Raw genomic sequence first — 19,172 nt, forward strand, 5'->3', positions numbered from 1 at the left:
ATAGTAAATATGTGCAAGTAAAACAGAGTAATAAATCTGTACAAATATATACAAGTGTTATGGGGAGGGGAAGGAGGTAGGGCAGGGTGGATGGAGAGGAGGAGAGGAAAAAGGGGGCTCAGTTTGGGGAGGCCTCCTGGAGGAGGTGAGCTCTCAGTAGGGTTTTGAAGGGAGGAAGAGAGCTAGCTTGGCGGATGTGTGGAGGGAAGGCATTTCAGGCCAGGGGGAGGATGTGGGCCGGGGGTTGATGGCGGGATGGGCGAGAACGAGGCCCATTGAGGAGGTTAGTGGCAGCAGAGGAGCGGAGGGTGAGGGCTGGGCTGGAGGAGAGAAGGGAGGTGAGGGAGGAGGGGGCGAGGGGATGGACAGCCTTGAAGCCAAGGGTGAGGAGTTTTTGCTTGATTAGTAATTTGACAGGCAACCACTGGAGATTTTTGAGGAGGGAAGTGATATGCCCAAAGCGTTTCTGCACAGAGATAATCCGGGCAGCATAGGCTGAAGAGGGGAGAGACAGGAAGATGGGAGATCAGAGAGGAGGCCGATGCAGTCATCCAGTCGGGATAGGATGGACAGACTGAACCAGCAAGGTAGCGGTATGGATGGAGAGGAAAGGGCGGATCTTGGCGATGTTGCGGAGGTGAGACCGGCAGGTTTTGGTGACGGATTGGATGTGTAGGGTGAATGAGAGAGTGGAGTCGAGGATGACACCGAAGTTGCGGGCTTGTGAGATGGGAAGGATGGTAGTGCTGCCTACAGTGATGGGAAAGTCAAGGAGAGGGCAGGGTTTGGGAGGGAAGATAAGGAGTTCAGTCTTGGACATATTGAGTTTTAGATGGCGGGCAGACATCCAGATGGAAATGTCCTGAAGGCAGGAGGAGATACAAGCCTGGAAGGAGGGAGAGAGAGCAGGGGCAGAGCACCCCACCCCCAAACCCATAGCACTTTTGTACCTATCTTTAAATTACCTATTATAAATTACTTATTCACAGCACATATGTTTATATGAGAAGCAGCGTGGCTTAGTGGAAAGAGCTTGGGCTTAGGAGTCAGAGGTCATGGGTTCTAATCTCAGCTCCGCCACTAGTCAACTGTGTGACTTTGGGCAAGTCATTTAACTTCTCTGTGCCTCAGTTCCCTCATCTGTAAAGTGGGGATTAAGACTGCAAGCCCCACATGAGATGACCTGATTACCCTATATCTACCCCAGCTCTTAGAACAGTGCTTGGCACATAGCAAGCGCTTAACAAATACCATCATTATTATTATTATTATTCATTCACTCATTCATTCAATCGTATTTATTGAGTGCTTACTGTGTGCAGAGCACTGTGCTAAGCGCTTGGGAAGTACAAGTTGGCAACATCTAGAGATGGTCCCTACCCAGCAGCGGGCTCACAGTCTAGAAGGGGGGAGACAGACAACAAAACAAAACATATTAACAAAATAAAATAAATAGAATAAATATGTACAAGTAAAATAAAAAAATAAATTGAGTAATAAATACGTACAAACATATATACATATACACACATATATACATATTTATATATACATTATTTCTTTATGAATGTGTATTAATGTCTGTCTCCCCCTCTAGACTGTGAGCTCACTGTGGGCAGGGAATGCATCTTTTTGTTTTTATATTGTGCTCTCCCAAGCTTTGCAGTGCTTTGCATACAGCAAGCGCTCAACAAATCCGATGGAATGAATGAATGAATCTTAACGTCGGTCTCACCCTCTAGACCGTAAGCTCGCTATGGACAGGGAACGTGCCTGCTAATCCCGTACTCTCCCAAGCACTTAGTACAGCGCTCTGCCCAGAGTAAGTGCTCAAATAAGCACGACTGATCGATCGGTTGACTTAACAAATGTCACCTTCGTTATTAGATCACCACAGAAGTAGACCTGGTGTACGAGAAGAACGCGCTGCTCCTGTATGTAATGAGTGGAATTGGGGGGCTAGTTTTGCTGCTGCTGATCTTCCTAGTTCTGTATAAGGTGAGAGGAGCTTCGCTCTGGCTGATGTGGGGAGGGCCTGACCCTGGGTGACAGACGCATTCATATCAAGAGACCGAAGGTCGTAGGGAGGAGAGAGGCAGCAGCTGAGTGAGACACACTGAGTGGCTGCTGGTTCTTAAGGATGTGCGGCGGCGTGGGGAGGGGGGGTCTCTCGGAAGCTCCATGAGGGTAGGGATTCATTCAATCGTATTTATTGAGCGCTTACTGTGTGCAGAGCACTCTACTAAGCTCTTGGGAGAGTACAGTAGAACAATAAATACATTTCCCTGCCCACAATGAGCTTACAATCTAGAGGGGGAGACCGACATTGATTGAAATAAATAAATTACAGGTACAGACATAAGCAGTGCGGGATTGTGGCGGGGGGAGATGAATAAAGGGAGAGAGATAGGGCAATGCAGAAGGGAGTGGGAGTGGGAGAAGAGGGAGGGAAGGCCTTCAATAACGCTTTGAAGAGGGGGAGAGCCATGGTCTGTCAGATTTGAGGATGGAGGGCATGTCAGGCCAGAGGCAGGATGTGGGCGAGGGGTCGGCGGCGAGACAGGAGACGGAGGTACAGTGAGAACGTCGGCTTTAGAGGAACGAAGTGGGCAGGTTGGGTGACTTCCTACTCCATTGCAGTGCTCGATCCCAAGAGCTAAGTACAGTGCTCTGCACGCTCACTCTCTTTTTCTCCCACTTTTTGCAGTGTGGCTTCTTCAAAAGGGATTTGAAGGCGCAGATGGATGCCGCTAGCGCTGGGAATGGGGCAGAGGAAGGAGAAGAGGGAGGAACTCCCGATCCCAAGGAGCCCGAGGAGTCTGTGGATCCCGGCTGCACGGAGCTCCTCAGAGAAGAAGCCTCCCCCAGTGCCTGAACCCCCGCAGAATGAACAGGGAAGACTTGTCTCCTTCTCCTCCTCCCTGAGGCCTGGGGACAGAGACGCCGCTTTGTCTCAAATTGCCAAGCAGCCCGTTCAGGGATCGGATTCCTCCAGGGCTCTCCCAGATTCCACTGGGCCCGTGCCGAAGCTTCAGTCTCTCCTACCGAGCATTCCGGAGGCAGGAATGAAGGGGGTGTTACCCTGAACCGGGGAGAGCAGCGGGTGCCAAAGTGAAATGCCAACCTCCCACTGGCACCGGAGACTAGAAGCCGAAGGAGGGCAGAATGGTTGGAACTAAGCCCTGGAGGCCCTTTGTTTCTTTTCCCTCTCCCGCAACCCTTAGGTGATGTGATTCTTGAAGCCGGTTATTGGTAATTTCCCAAGCGTTTGGTACAATTCTCTGTACCCAGTGGGTGCTTAATAAATAAACCACAGGTGGACTGAATCACTGGAAGGGGCTGACAAAGATGACAATTCTCACTTCCTAGGCCCCCTGCCCCTTCCATGCCCTCATCCCTGCCAATTACATCTCGCCTAGTCTCCTAGTCGCTCAAACCCTTTTCCTCGGGGAAACAAGTGACGAATTCTACTTGCTTGGTTATGGGGGTAGGTGGCAACCGTCATGGCCTGGTGGATAGGCCACGGGCTGGGAGTCGGAAGGACCTGGGCTCTAATCCCGGCTCTGTCAAGCGTCTGCTGTGTGACCTTATTCATTCATTCAATCGTATTTATTGAGCGCTTACTGTGTGCAGAGCACTGGACTAAGCGCTTGGGAAGTACAGTCTGGAGACGGTCCCTACCCAACAGCGGGCTCACAGTCTAGAAGACCTTAGGCAAGTCGTTGACCTTCTCCGGGCCTTGGTGACCTCATCTGTAAAACGGGAATGAAGACTGTGAGCCCCATGTGGGACAGGGACTGTGTCCAATCTGATTAGCTTGTATTCATTCTTTCATTCAATTGTATTTATTGAGCGCTTTGGTGTGCAGAGCACTGTACTAAGCACTTGGGAAGTACAAGTTGGCAACATAGAGAGACGGTCCCTACCCAACAGCGGGCTCACAGTCTAGAAGACCTTAGGCAAGTCGTTGACCTTCTCCGGGCCTCGGTGACCTCATCTGTAAAACGGGAATGAAGACTGTGAGCCCCATGTGGGACAGGGACTGTGTCCAACCTGATTAGCTTGCATTCATTCTTTCATTCAGTTGTATTTACTGAGCGCTTCGGTGTGCAGAGCGCTGTACTAAGCGCTTGAGAAGTACAAATCAGCAACATAGAGAGACGGTCCCTACCCAACAATGGGCTCGCAGTCTGGAAGGGGGAGACAGACAACAAAACAAAACAAGTAGACAGGTGGTTCTTGGCACCCAGATAATGACAAATATTGTTATTAGTTGTAGTAGTAGTAGTAATAATAATAATAATAATAATAATGGCATTTGTTAAGCGCTTACTATGTGCAAAGCACTGTTCTAAGCGCTAGGGGGGGATACAAGGTGATCAGGTTGTCCCACATGGGGCTCACAGTTTTAATCCCCATTTGACAGATGAGGGAACTGAGGCCCAGAGCAGTGAAGTGACTTGCCCAAAGTCACACAGCTGACAAGGGGAAGCAGCATGGCTCAGTGGAAAGAGCCCGGGCTTTGGAGTCAGAAGTCATGGGTTCAAATCCTGCTCCGCCAATTGTCCGCTGTGTGACTTTGGGCAAATCATTTCACTTCTCTGTGCCTCAGTTCCCTCATCTGTAAAATGGGGATTAAGACTGTGAGCCCCCCGTGGGACAACCTGATCACACTGTAAATAATAATAATAATAATAATGTTGGTATTTGTTAAGTGCTTACTATGTGCAAAGCACTGTTCTAAGCGCTGGGGTAGGTACAAGGTAATCAAGGTAAGTAAACTCCCCAGTGCTTAGAACAGTGCTTTGCACATAGTAAGTGCTTAATGTGTCATTAAAAAAAAAAGTGGCAGAGCCGGGATTCATAATAATAATAATAATAATAATGATGGCATTTGTTAAGCGCTTACTATGTGTAAAGCACTGTTCTAAGCACTGGGGAAGTTACAAGGTGATCAGGTTATCCCACGGGGGGCTCACAGTTTTCATCCCCATTTTACAGATGAGGTAACTGAGGCACAGAGAAGTGAAGTGACTTGCCCAAAGTCACACAGCTGACAGTTGGCAGAGCTGGGATTTGAACCCATGACCTCTGACTCCAAAGCCTGTGCTCTTTCCCCTGAGCCACACTGCTTCTCTACTTGGGGGCAATACTTAATAATAATAATAATAATGGCATTTGTTAAGTGCTTACTATGTGCAAAGCACTGTTCTAAGCGCTGGGTGGATACAAGGTGATCAAGTTGCCCCACGGGGGGCTCACAGTCTTCATCCCCATTTTACAGATGAGGTAACTGAGGCTCAGAGACGTTAAGTGATTTGCCCAAGGTCACACAGTAGACATGTGGCAGAGCCGGGATTTGAACCCATGACCTCTGACTCCAAAGCCCGGGCTTTCTCCACAGAGCCTCGCTAGTAGCATTCAAGAAGCTTCCAGGGCCCTCATGCAGCTCTGAGTCTCCCCCACGTCCTCTTTGCAGCGTGGCTCAGTGGAAAGAGCCCGGGCTTTGAAGCCAGAGGTCATGGGTTCAAATCCCGGCTCCGCCAATTGTCCGCTGCGTGACTTTGGGCAAATCACTTCACTTCTCTGTCCCTCAGTTCCCTCATCTGTCAAATGGGGATGAAGACTGTGAGCCCCCCGTGGGACCACCTGATCACCTTGTAACCTCCCCAGCGTTAGAACAGTGCTTGGCACAGAGTAAGCGCTTAATAAATGCCATTATTATTATTATTCTCCCCCAAATCAGGGTTCAGGGGACCCCCTGCTCAACTTTCCCCAACCGCAAGGATGCTCAAATCGCGCGTGCGCCCGCCTGAAGAGAGACGCACAACAGCCACATCCTGTTGTGCTTGTCCACCATTCGTGTTTAAGAAATCCCCCTTGTGAGGGAGAAGGAGGGAAATGTGCTTGCTTAACGGTTTGCATTAGATAACTGCCGAGGGGCTGCTTGCAAAGAAAGACCGAAACTCCCTCATCATCATCATCATCAATCGTATTTATTGAGCGCTTACTGTGTGCAGAGCACTGGACTAAGCGCTTGGGAAGTCCAAGTTGGCAACATCTAGAGACAGTCCCTACCCAACAGTGGGCTCACGGTCTAAAAGGGGGAGACAGAGAACCAAACCAAACATACTAACAAAATAAAATAAATAGAATAGATATGTACGAGTTATAAATAAATAAGTAAATAGAACTCCCTGAAAGCCGTGGAGAAAGGGTGGTTTCAGGAAGTCCTGAGATAATAATAATGGCATTTATTAAGCACTTACTATGTGCAAAGCACTGTTCTAAGTGCTGGGGAGATTACAAGGAGATCAGGTTGTCCCACGGGGGGCGCTCACAGTTTTAATCCCCATTTTTCAGATGAGATAACTGAGGCCCAGCGAAGTGACTTGCCCAAAGTCACCCAGCTGACAACTGGCAGAGCCGGGATTTGAACCCATGACCTCTGACTCCAGAGCCCGGGCTCTTTCCACGGAGCCATGCTGCTTCTCTATGATCACATCTTCTCTAGATATGATCTGTCTTTTCTGAGATCACCCTGGCTCTGCCACATGTCTGCTGTGTGACCTTGGGTAAGTCACTTAACTTCTCTGAGCCTCAGTTACCTCATCTGTAAAATGGGGATTAAGACTGTGAGCCCCACGTGGGACAACCTGATCACTTTGTACCCTCCCAGCACTTATAACAGTGCTTTGCACATAGTAGCACTTAACAAATGCCAACATTATTATTATTATTATTATCAGAGAAGCAGCATGGCCTAGTGGATAGAGCCCAGAGTCAGAAGGTCCTGGGTTCTAATCCCTGCTCTGCCACTGGTCTGCAGTGTGACCCTGGGCGAGTCACTTCACTTCTCTGGGCCTCAGTTACCTTATCTGGAAAATGGGAATGGAGACTGTGAGCCCCACGTGGGATAGGGGCTGTGTCCAATCAATCAATCAATTGTATTTACTGAGCGCTTACTGTGTGCAGAGCACTGTACTAAGCGCTTGGTAAGTACAAGCTGGCAACATATAGAGACAGTCCCTACCCAACAGTGGGCTCACAATCAATCAATCAATCGTATTTATTGAGTGCTTACTGTGTGCAGAGCACTGGACTAAGTGCTTGGGAAGTACAAGTTGGCAACATATAGAGACAGTCCCTACCCAACAGTGGGCTCACAGTCTAAAAGGGGGAGACAGAGAACAAAACCAAACATACTAACAAAATAAAATAAATAGAATAGATATGTACAATATCTAAATATGTACAATATTTTACAATATGTAAAATAAATAATGTCCAGCTTGTTTCTACCCCTGCACTGAGTAGAGAGCCTGGCACGTAATAAAACACTGAACAAATACCATTTTTTTTAAAATCACAGCCTCCTGTAAAGAGCCCCAGCCTGGGAATCAGAGGACCTAGGCACTAAACCCAGATCTTCCACTTTCCTGCTGGGGAACATTCAGCAAAGGCACTTCATTTCTCTGGGCATCAGTTACCTCATCTGTAAAACGTAAATTCAATACCTGTTCCCTCTGCTACTTCAACTGCGAGCCCTTTAAAGGACAGGGACCATGTCTGACCTGATGATAATAATAATAATGATGGCATTTGTTAAATGCTTACTATGTGCACAGCACTGTTCTAAGCTCTGAGGTGGATACAAGGTGATCAGGTTGTCCCACGAGGGGCTCACAGTCTTCATCCCCATTTTCCAGATGAGGTAACTGAGGCACAGAGAAGTGAAGTGACTTGCTCAAAGTCACACAGATGACAAGTGGTGGAGCCGGGATTAGAACCCATGATCTCTGACTCCCAAACCCGGGCTCTTTCCACTGAGCCACACTGCTTCTGTGATGATCCTGTATCTTCTAGACTGTGAGCCCACTGTTGGGTAGGGACTGTCTCTATATGTTGCCAACTTGTACTTCCCAAGCGCTTAGTACAGTGCTCTGCACACAGTAAGTGCTCAGTAAATACGATTGAATGAATGAATGAATGAACTTAGAACAGCGCTTAGAACAGTGCCTGGCACATAGTAAGTGCTGAACAACTACCCCGATTCATGACAATTATTTCCGCCATACCCACTCTGGCTTGCAGCCTCCCAACCACTCATTCATTCATTCATTCATTCATTCAGTCGTATTTATTGAGCGCTTACTGTGTGCAGAGCACTGTACTAAGCGCTTGGGAAGTCTAAGTTGGCAACATATAGAGACGGTCCCTACCCAACAGCGGGCTCGCAGTCTAGAAGGGGGAGACAGGCAACAAAACAGAACATATTAACAAAATAAAATAAATAGAATAAATATGTACAAGTAAAATAAATAGAGTAATAAATATGTACAAACATATATACATTTATACAGGTGCTGTGGGGAGGGGAAGGAGGTAAGGTGGGGAGGATGGAGAGGGGGACGAGGGGGAGAGGAAGGAGGGGGCTGATTCCTGATCTGGGGATTCATCCCCTGGCCCACAGTAGATGGTCCAGAGAGATGAGGCTGGTTAGACTCCTCCTCCTCAAACAATCAATCAATCAATTGTATTTATTGAGCGCTTACTGTGTGCAGAGCACTGTACTAAGCGCTTGGGAAGTCCAAGTTGGCAACATATAGAGACGGTCCCTACCCAACAGTGGGCACCCCTGCTGGTCCCTCTGCCCAGCCTAGACTGCTGCAATCAGGTGACCAGTGTTGTCCACTAGCGGACTTGACATGACTGACTCCATTTTGTGCATACCGACAGTAACCCTCCATTTTGTGCAGGCCGAGAGAACAACCCCTTTTTTGTATTTTACGCAAGGCTCGACAACAGAGTGTCTTCAGGCCAGTAACAAGTAACACCTGTCTCTGCGAGGTCGCGGGGTAGATAACAAGTAACTCCCGTCTGTACAAGGCTGTGAGAACAGAGACTAATGAGAATTTACAACCATCCTGTTGGTCCTAATTGGTTCCCTAAAGTTCCCATTGCTCGCTCCCGTATTGCTGTGACTCAATAAAAGAAACAGCCGGGAATGGGATCAGGGATGCTTGTCATTCGTACCTCGCTCGGAAGGTGAACGGGCAGGTAGCCACCTTCCTCCTTTATTGCTCTATCTGAACTCATATCTCTGCGTCATTTTTCCTATCTGTGTCACCTCCTTGGGCTCTCGAACCCTGCGGCCGATTTGCACCGGTTGCCTAGATTTTGCACCCTACTTGTCGATAACACCAGATTCCTGGTCTCCTCACGTGGGATCCCACTACTAATTATGGTTATTTAAGCGCTTACTATGTGCTGAGCACTGTTCTAAGCAGTGGGGTAGCTACGAGTTGATCACACTGGTCCCGGTCCCTGTCCCACGTTGGGGTCACCCTCTTAATCCCCGTTATTTCCAGATGAGGTAACTGAGGCGCGGAGAAGTGAAGCGGCTTGCCCAAGGTCACAGAGCAGACAAGTGGTGGAGCTGGGATTCGAACCCATGGCCTTCTGCTTCCCGGGCTCTATCTACTAGGCTGTACTGCTTGGGATGGAGCCAGACAAAGGGAGAAGGGGAGTGGAAGAGAAAGAAAAGGGAGAAGGGAGTGGAGGAGAGAGAAGATGGAGAGGGCGGACACTCTCCCCACTGCTCCGGCCCCCTGTGGATCAGAAACTCAGGTCATTCATTCATTCAATCGTATTTATTGAGCGCTTACTGTGAGCAGAGCACTGTACTAAGCGCTTGGGAAGTACAAGTCGGCAACATATAGAGAGGGCCCCTACCCGACAACAGGCTCACAGGCTACAAGGGGGAGATAGACGACAAAACAAAACATGTGGACAGGTGTCAAAATCATCGGAATAAACAGAAATAAAGCTAGATGCACCTTATTAACAAAATAAATAGAATAGTAAATATGTCCAAGTAAAATAAATAGAGTAATACATCTGCACAAACATAGATACAGGTGCTGTGGGGAGGGGAAGGAGGTAGGGCGGGGGGGATGGGGGGGAAGAGGAAAAAGGGGGCTCAGTCTGGGAAGGCCTCCTGGAGGAGGTGAGCTCTCAGTAGGGCTTTGCTCCACAACCCAGACTTGGAAGGGCTAGTGAGGCAGAGCGGCTGCTGGGATGGCCACCTGTTCTAATAATAATAATAATAATAACGATAATTAGAACAGTACTTTGCACATAGTAAGCGCTTAATAAATGCCATTATTATTATTATTATTGTTATTATAAGTATTTGTTAAGTTGGAGAATAAATCAATTGTATTTATTGAGCGCTTACTGTGTGCTGAGCACTGTACTAAGCGCTTGGGAATACAAGTTGGCAACATATAGAGACGGTCCCTATCCAACAGTGGGCTCACAATCTAGAAGAAGTGGAGAAGCAGTATGGCTCAGTGGAAAGAGCACGGGCTTGGGAGTCAGAGGTCATGGGTTTGAATCCCAGCCCTGCCACTCGTCAGCTGTGTGACCTTGGGCAAGCCACTTAACTTCTCTGTACCTCAGATACCTCATCTGTAAGATAGGGATGAAGACTGTGAGCCCCCCGTGGGACAACCTGATCACCTTGTAACCTCCCCAGTGCTTAGAATGGTGCTTTGCACATAGTAAGTGCTTAATAAATGCCATCATCATTATTATTATTATTCTCTGTGCCTCAGTTCCCTCATCTGTAAAATGGGGGTTAAGACTGTGAGCCCCCCGTGGGACAACCTGATCACCTTGTAACCCCCCCGGCGCTTAGAACGGTGCTTTGCACATAGTAAGCGCTTCATAAATGTCGTTATTATTATTATTATTATTATTATTATTATTATTATTATTATCATTATTATCCCCAGGTGAAGACTTGGAAGAATTGTTGTCTTCGAGGTCGCTCACAACTTTATTCCTCCACCTGGTGGTGAAAAGGAATATGACACCTTGGGTTGAAAGCGGCCTGGGCAGCTTGTTATTGGTTTTACTTAATCAATCAATCAGTCAGTCAATCGTGTTTATTAATAATAGCAATAATAGTAATAATAATAATGACATTTGTTAAACGCTTATCATGTGCCAAGCACTGTTCTAAGTGCTAAGAAGCAGCGTGGCTCAGTGGAAAGAGCCCGGGCTTTGGAGTCAGAGGTCATGGGTTCAAATCCCGGCTCCGCCACATGTCTGCTGTGTGACCTTGGGCAAGTCACTTCACTTCTCTGAGCCTCAGTTACCTCATCTGTAAAATGGGGATGCAGATTGTGAGCCCCACGTGGGACAACCTGATCACCTTGTAACCCCCCAGCGCTTAGAACAGTGCTTGGCACATAGTAAGCACTTAACAAATGCCATCATTATTGTTATTATTATTGTGGGGGGGTTAAAAGGGAATCAGGTTGTCCCACATAATAATAATAATAACAACAATAATAATGATAGTATTTGTTCGTTCATTCATTCAATCGTATTTATTGAGCGCCTACTGTGTGCAGGGCACTGTACTAAGCACTTGGGAAGTGCAAGTCGGCAACATCTAGAGACGGTCCCTACCCAACGGGCTCACAGTCTAAGGGCTTACTATGTGTGAAGCACTGTTCTAAGCACTGGGGTAGATACAAGGTAATCAGGTGGTCCCACGGGGGGCTCACAGTCTTCATCCCCATTTTCCAGATGAGGGAACTGAGGCCCAGAGAAGTGGAGTGACTTGCCCAAAGTCACACAACTGACAAGCGGCAGAGCCGGGATTAGATCCCTTGAACCCTGACTCCCAACCCCGGGGTCTTTCCACTGAGCCATGCTGCTTCTCTATTGAGCATAACGTGGCTTAATGGAAAGAGGCCGGGCTTGGGAGTCAGAGGTCATGGATTCCGATCCTGGCTTTGCCATTTGTCAGCTGTGTGACTTTGGGCAAGTCACTTCACTTCTCTGGGCCTCAGTGACCTCATCTGTAAAATGGGGATGAAGACTGTGAGTCCCCCGGGGGACAACCTGATCACCCTGTAACCTCCCCAGCGCTTAGAACAGTGCTTTGCACATAGTAAGCGCTTAATAAATGCCATCATTATTATAACCCCTAAAATATACTGCTCCTCGTAGTTTAGCTCCTGATCTCTTGGTCAGTTTTCTCCGAGGAATCATAGATTCCCCTGTGAGTCCTCTTTGCCTGACTCCTCCCCAGAGCCTGCCACCTCTCAGTGCGGTTCTTTGCTATTTTTAAACACCGGGGTATGAGCGTTGTACTTCTCCCTCCCAGCCCCACAGGACTTGTGAACATATCTGTAATATATTTATTTCTATTAATGCCTGTCTCCCCCCTCTAGACCATCAGCTCGCTGTGGGCCGGGAATGCGTCCGTTTATTGTTGTATTGTAGTTCCCAAGTAAGAGTGTAGTACTTCTCCCTCCCAGCCCCATAGGACTTGTGAACATATCTGTAATATATTTATTTCTATTAATGCCCGTCTCCCCCCTCTAGACTGTCAGCTCGTTGTGGGCCCGGAATGCGTCTGTTTATTGTTGTATTGTAGTTCCCAAGTAAGAGCGTAGTACTTCTCCCTCCCAGCCCCACAGGACTTGTGAACATATCTGTAATATATTTATTTCTATTAATGCCCGTCTCCCCCCTCTAGACTGTCAGCTCGTTGTGGGCCCGGAATGCGTCTGTTTATTGTTGTATTGTAGTTCCCAAGTAAGAGCGTAGTACTTCTCCCTCCCAGCCCCACAGGACTTGTGAACATATCTGTAATATATTTATTTCTCTTAATGCCCGTCTCCCTCCTCTAGACTGTCAGCTCGTTGTGGGCCCGGAATGCATCTGTTTATTGTTGTATTGTAGTTCCCAATTAAGAGCGTAGTACTTCTCCCTCCCAGCCCCTCAGGACTTGTGAACATATCTGTAATATATTTATTTCTATTAATGCCCGTCTCCCCAATCTAGACTGTCAGCTCATTGTGGGCCCGGAATGCGTCCGTTTATCGTTGTATTGTAGTTCCCAAGTAAGAGCATAGTACTTCTCCCTCCCAGCCCCACAGGACTTGGGAACATATCTGTAATATATTTATTTCTATTAATGCCCGTCTCCCCCCTCTAGACTGTCAGCTCGTTGTGGGCCCGGAATGCATCCGTTTATTGTTGTTCCCAAGTAAGAGCGAAGTACTTCTCCCTCCCAGCCCCACAGGACTTGTGAACACATCTGTAATATATTTATTTCTATTAATGCCCGTCTCCCCCCTCTAGACTGTCAGCTTGTTGTGGGCCCGGAATGCATCCGTTTATTGTTGTTCCCAAGTAAGAGCGTAGTACTTCTCCCTCCCAGCCCCATAGGACTTGTGAACATATCTGTAATATATTTATTTCTATTAATGCCCGTCTCCCCCCTCTAGACTGTCAGCTCGTTGTGGGCCCGGAATGCGTCCGTTTATTGTTGTATTGTAGTTCCCAAGTAAGAGCGTAGTACTTCTCCCTCCCAGCCCCACAGGACTTGTGAACATATCTGTAATATATTTATTTCTCTTAATGCCCGTCTCCCCCCTCTAGACTGTCAGCTCACTGTGGGCCGTTTATTGTTGTATTGTAGTTCCCAAGTAAGAGCGTAGTACTTCTCCCTCCCAGCCCCACAGGACTTGTGAACATATCTGTAATATACTTATTTCTATTAACACCCGTCTCCCCGCTCTAGACTGTCAGCTAGTTATTTATTATTACTCTGCTTATTTATTTATTTATTACTCTAGTTATTTATTTATTTATTTTACTTGTACATATCTATTCTATTTTATTTTGTTAGTATGTTTGGTTTTGTTCTCTGTCTCCCCCTTTTAGACTGTGAGCCCACTGTTGGGTAGGGACTGTCTCTATATGTCGCCAACTTGGACTTCCCAAGTGCTTAGTACAGTGCTCTTCACACAGTAAGCGCTCAATAAATATGATTGATTGATTGATTGGGCCGGGAATGCGTCTGCTTATTGTTGTATTGTAGTTCCCAAGTAAGAGCGTATTACTTCTCCCTCCCAGCCCCACAGGACTTGTGAACATATCTGTAATATATTTATTTCTATTAATGCCCGTCTCCCCGCTCTAGACTGTCAGCTTATTGTGGGCCCGGAATGCGTCTGTTTATTGTTGTATTGTAGTTCCCAAGTAAGAGCGTAGTACTTCTCCCTCCCAGTCCCACGGGACTTGTGAACATATCTGTAATATATTTATTTCTATTAATGCCCGTCTCTCCCCTCTAGACTGTCAGCTAGTTATTTATTATTACTCTAGTTATTTATTTATTTATTACTCTAGTTATTTATTTATTTATTTTACTTGTACTTATCTATTCTATTTATTTTAGAAGTGAAGTGACTTTTCCAAGGTCACACAATAGAGAAGTGGCAGGGTTGGAATTAGAACCCAGGTCTTCTGACTTTCAAGCCTGTGCTCTTTCCAGTAGGCTGCAGCCGTATAGGCTGTAGTAAGCACTTAATGCGTGTAGAGCACTGTACTAAGTGCTGGGAAAGAATACCCAAGTGAGAATGGAGACATGATTCCTGCCCCTCAGGGGGCTTACCATCCATGAGGTTCATTCATTCAATCGTATTTATTGAGCGCTTACTCTGTGCAGAGCACTGGACTAAACGCTTGGGAAGTACAAGAGAAGTACAGAGAAGTAGCATGGCTCAGTGGAAAGAGCCCGGGCTTTGGAGTCAGAGGTCATGGGTTCAAATTCCGGCTCCGCCACATGTCTGCTGTGTGACCTTGGGCAAGTCACTTAACTTCTCTGTGCCTCAGTTCCCTCATCTGTAAAATGGGAATTAAGACTGTGAGCCCCCTGTGGGACAACCTGATCACCTTGTAACCTCCCCAGCGCTTAGAACAGTGCTTGGCAGACAGTAAGCGCTTAACAAATGCTATTATTATTATTATTATTATTATTATTATTATTATTACAAGTCGGCAACATAGAGAGCCCCAACAACGGGCTCACAGTCTAGAAGGGGGAAACAGACAACAAAACGAAACGTGGAGATAGGTGTCAAAATCATCGGAGTGCTTAGTACAGTGCTCTGCACCCAGTAAGCACTCAATAAATACGATTGAATGAATGAACAAATAGAATTATAGCTATAGATGACCGGGGCTTCTGATTTTAGTGGAACAATTGCAATTTTTTTTGGGGGGGGAGCATCCCAATTTTGGAATTTTGAAGATAGATCTGTCCCTCAAAAAATCTGGGACCCTGAAAGAGGTCAGCTAAGAAGGGAAAACGGGGGAGGGCATCTGTGGCTCCTATAGGCTCTGGCCCCTCAGGCTAAGACTACCAATAATAATAATAATCATAATTGTGGTATTTGTTAAGTGTTTACGTTGTCCCAGCCACTGTACTAAGCACTGAGGTGAATACAAGCAAATTGGGTTGCACACAGTCCCTGTCCCATGTGGGCCTCAGCGTCTCAATCCCCATTTTACAGATGAGGGAACTGAGGCACAGAGAAGTGAAGTGACTTGCCCAAGGCCACTCAGCAGACACATGGCCGAGCCGGAATTCGAACCCATGACCTTCCGACTCCCAGCCCTGTGCTGTATCCGCTACGCCATGCTGGCCCTGGGCTCCTGAGGCTGTAGGCTCAATCAATAGATCAATCATTGGTATTTATTGAGCGCTTACTACGTGCAGAGCACTGTACTGAGTGCTTGGGAGAGTCCAATAGAACAGAGTTGGTAGACCCGATCCCTGCCCACAATGAGAAGCAGCGTGGCTCAGTGGAAAGAGCCCGGGCTTTGGAGTCAGAGGTCATGGGTTCTAATCCCGGCTCTGCCACTTATCAGCTGGGCGACTTTGGGCAAGTCACTTCACTCCTCTGTGCCTCCGTGCTTATATAGAGAGATATAGATATAGATAGATCACTTAACAACTATAAAATGGGGATGAAGACTGTGAGCCCCTCGTGGGACCACCTGATTACCTCGTATCGACCCCAGTGCTTCGAACAGTGCTTCACATATAGTAAGCGCTTAACAAATATCATCATTATTATTATCATCATCATCATCATCATCATCAGTCATATTTATTGAGTGCTTACTGTGTGCAGAGCACTGTACTAAGCTCTTGGGAAGTACAAGTTGACAACATATAGAGACAGTCCCTACCCAACAGTGGGCTCACAGTCTAAAAGGGGGAGACAGAGATAATAATAATAATAATTATTATTATTATTATTAATGAGCTTAAAGTCTAGAGGGCTCCCGATGAGGTGGAGGGCCAGGGCTTGCAATCAATCAATCAATCGTATTTATTGAGCGCTTACTGTGTGCAGAGCACTGGACTAAGCGCTTGGGAAGTACAAGTTGGCAACATATGCAGGAACTGGCCGGGCATCCCGGATGGAGTCGAGGCTCAGGTTGGACCACCCCTGCTAAAGTGATGAATTTTCTGCTGCTCGCCTTCCCGCTCCGTCACCACCCTGGCTCCATCCCTCCTCTTCTCCGGCTGGTCGCCTTCGACCGCGGCCCTCTCCACGGTGATTTTGCTCCATTCCATCTCTCCCGGTCCCTCCCTTCCCTCTCCGCCTCACTCTCTCAATCTCTCCGCCTCCACCTCTCTCTAATAATAATAATGGTATTTGTTAAGCGCTTCCTATATGCCAAGCACCATTCTAAGCGCTGGGGGGATACAAGGCGATCAGGTTGTCCCACATGGGGCTCACGGTCTTAATCCCCATTTTCCAGATGAGGTCACTGAGGCCCAGAGAAGTGAAGTGACTGGCCCAAAGTCACACAGCTGACAATTGGCGGAGCCGGGATTTGAACCCATGACCTCCGACTTCAAAGCCCGGGCTCTTTCCACTGAGCCACGCCGCTTCTCTAACCCTCTTCGAGATCCGCAGCGATGGGTCCTAGGGGGAGAAACGGAGAAGTCGGCCAACTTCCCACCTTCCAGGCTGATCTGTCCCTAAACCATCCCAGGCAGGGGCCAGGAATATTGACGGATAGTTCACTATCGGCATGCCATCTGCGTAGGGACTATCTTTGGGTAGGGACCATCTCTTTATGTTGCCAACTTGTACTTCCCAAGCGCTTAGTCCAGTGCTCTGCACACAGTAAGCGCTCAATAAATACGATTGATTGATTGATCGCATTAGCAGTACCCAGCAGCTAGATAAGCCTGTCCCTATTAATAATAATAATGTTGGTATTTGTTAAGCGCTTCCTATGTGCCAAGCACCGTTCTAAGCACTGGGGTAGATACAAGATAATCAGGTTGTCCCACGGGGGGCTCACAGTCTTCATCCCCATTTTCCAGATGAGGGAACTGAGGCCTAGAGAAGGTAAGTGACTTGCCCAAGGTCACACAGCTGACAAGGGGCAGAGCCGGGATTTGAACCCACGACCTCTGACTCCAAAGCCCGGGCTCTTCCCGCTGAGCCACGCTGCTTCCCTATTCTATTTAAGGTATTTGTTACGCTCTTACTATGTGCCGGGCACCGTACTAACCGCTGGATAAGATACGAGCTAATCAGATTGGAAACAGTCCATGTCTCACGTGGGGCTCAAAGTCTTCATCCCCCGTTTTATAGATGAGGGAACTGAGGCCCAGAGAAGTGAAGTGACTTGCCCAAAGTCACCCAGCTGATAAGTGGTGGAGCCGGGATTTGAACCCATGACCTCTGACTCCAAAGCCCGAGCTTTGAGATATAGAGGGAACTGAGGCACAGAGAAGTGAAGCGACTTAACCCGGATCGCACAGCAGACCAGTGGCACCGACGGGATTAGAACCCAGGCCCGGGCTCTAGCCACTAGACCACACTGCTTCCACACTGCGCTTAGTACAGTGCTCTGCACATAGTAAGCGCTCAATAAATACGATTGATGATGATGCTTCCCTAGAGCCTAGATAAGCCAGACGCAGCCCTGATTCAGAAGTCAGAAGGACCTGGGTTCCGATCCCAGCTCCATCACATGTCTGCTGTGTGACCTTGGGTAAGTCATTTGGGGGAAGCAGCGTGGCTCAGTGGAAAGAGCTCGGGCTTTGGAGTCAGAGGTCATGGGTTCAAATCCCGGCTCCATCACTTATCAGCTGTGTGACTTGGGGCAAGTCACTTCACTTCTCTGGGCCTCAGTTCCCTCATCTGTAAAATGGGGATGAAGACTGTGAGCCCCCGGTGGGACAACCTGATCACCTTGTTAACCTCCCCAGCGCTTAGAACAGTGCTTTGCACATAGTAAGTGCTTTGCACATAGTAAGCGCTTAATAAATGCTATCATTATTATTATTGTTATTATTTAACTTCTCTGAGCTCCCCTCCTCCAGAAGGCCTTCCCAGACTGAGCCCCCCCATTCCTCTCCTCCTCCCCTCCCCATTCACTCATTTATTTTTTTGTACATATTTATTACTCTATTTGACGTGTACATATCTATTCTATTTATTTTATTTTGTTAGTATGTTTGGTTTTGTTCTCTGTCTCCCCCTTTTAGACTGTGAGCCCACTGTTGGGTAGGGACTGTCTCTATATGTTGCCAATTTGTACTTCCCAAGCGCTTAGTCCAGTGCTCTGCACACAGTAAGCGCTCAATAAATACGATTGATGATGATGATGATTCAATTGTATTTATTGAGCACTTACTGTGTGCAGAGCACTGTACTAAGCGCTTGGGAAGTCCAAGTTGGCAACATATAGAGATGGTCCCTACCCAAAGGTCGGCTCACAGTCTAGTTCCCATCACCCCCCTACCCTACCCCCTTCCCCTCCCCATAGCAGTTGTATATATTTGTACATATTTATTACTTTATTTTATTAATGATGTGCATATAGCTGTAATTCTATTTATTCTGATGGTATTGACACCTGTCTACTTGTTTCGTTTTGTTCTCTGTCTCCCCCTTCTAGACTGTGAGCCCACTGTGGGGTAGGGACCGCCTCTATATGTTGCCGATTTGTACTTCCCAAGCGCTTAGTCCAGTGCTCTGCACACAGTAAGCGCTCAATAAATACGATTGAATGAATGAATGACTCTGTAAAATGGAGATTAAGATTGTAAGCCCCCCTTGGAGAAGCAGCGTGTCTCAGTGGAAGAGCCCGGGCTTGGGAGTCAGAGGTCATGGGTTCTAATCCTGGCTCCGCCAGTTGTCAGCTGTGTGACTTTGGGCAAGTCATTTAACTTCCCTGTGCCTCAGTTACCTCATCTGTAAAATGGGGATTAAGAATGTGAGCCCATGTGGGACAACCTGACTACCTTGTATCCCCCCACAGCG

General features: G+C 47.5%; 1 protein-coding gene across 2 annotated transcripts in view; it reads left to right on the forward strand.

Annotated features, from left to right (window-relative positions):
• ITGAL (integrin subunit alpha L) overlaps positions 1 to 3,326 on the forward strand; it is a 39,592-nt gene extending 36,266 nt beyond the window's left edge. For both annotated transcript variants that reach the window (XM_038763379.1, XM_038763381.1), the window contains exons 30-31: positions 1,888 to 1,998; positions 2,708 to 3,326. In XM_038763379.1, the coding sequence (XP_038619307.1) occupies positions 1,888 to 1,998; positions 2,708 to 2,875 (279 nt within the window). In that variant the 3' untranslated portion in view covers positions 2,876 to 3,326. The remainder of the gene's footprint in view (positions 1 to 1,887; positions 1,999 to 2,707) is intronic.
• The last annotated feature ends 15,846 nt before the right edge of the window (positions 3,327 to 19,172 follow it).

Source organism: Tachyglossus aculeatus, chromosome 21 (genome assembly GCF_015852505.1).
Source record: "Tachyglossus aculeatus isolate mTacAcu1 chromosome 21, mTacAcu1.pri, whole genome shotgun sequence".
NCBI lineage: Eukaryota > Metazoa > Chordata > Mammalia > Monotremata > Tachyglossidae > Tachyglossus > Tachyglossus aculeatus.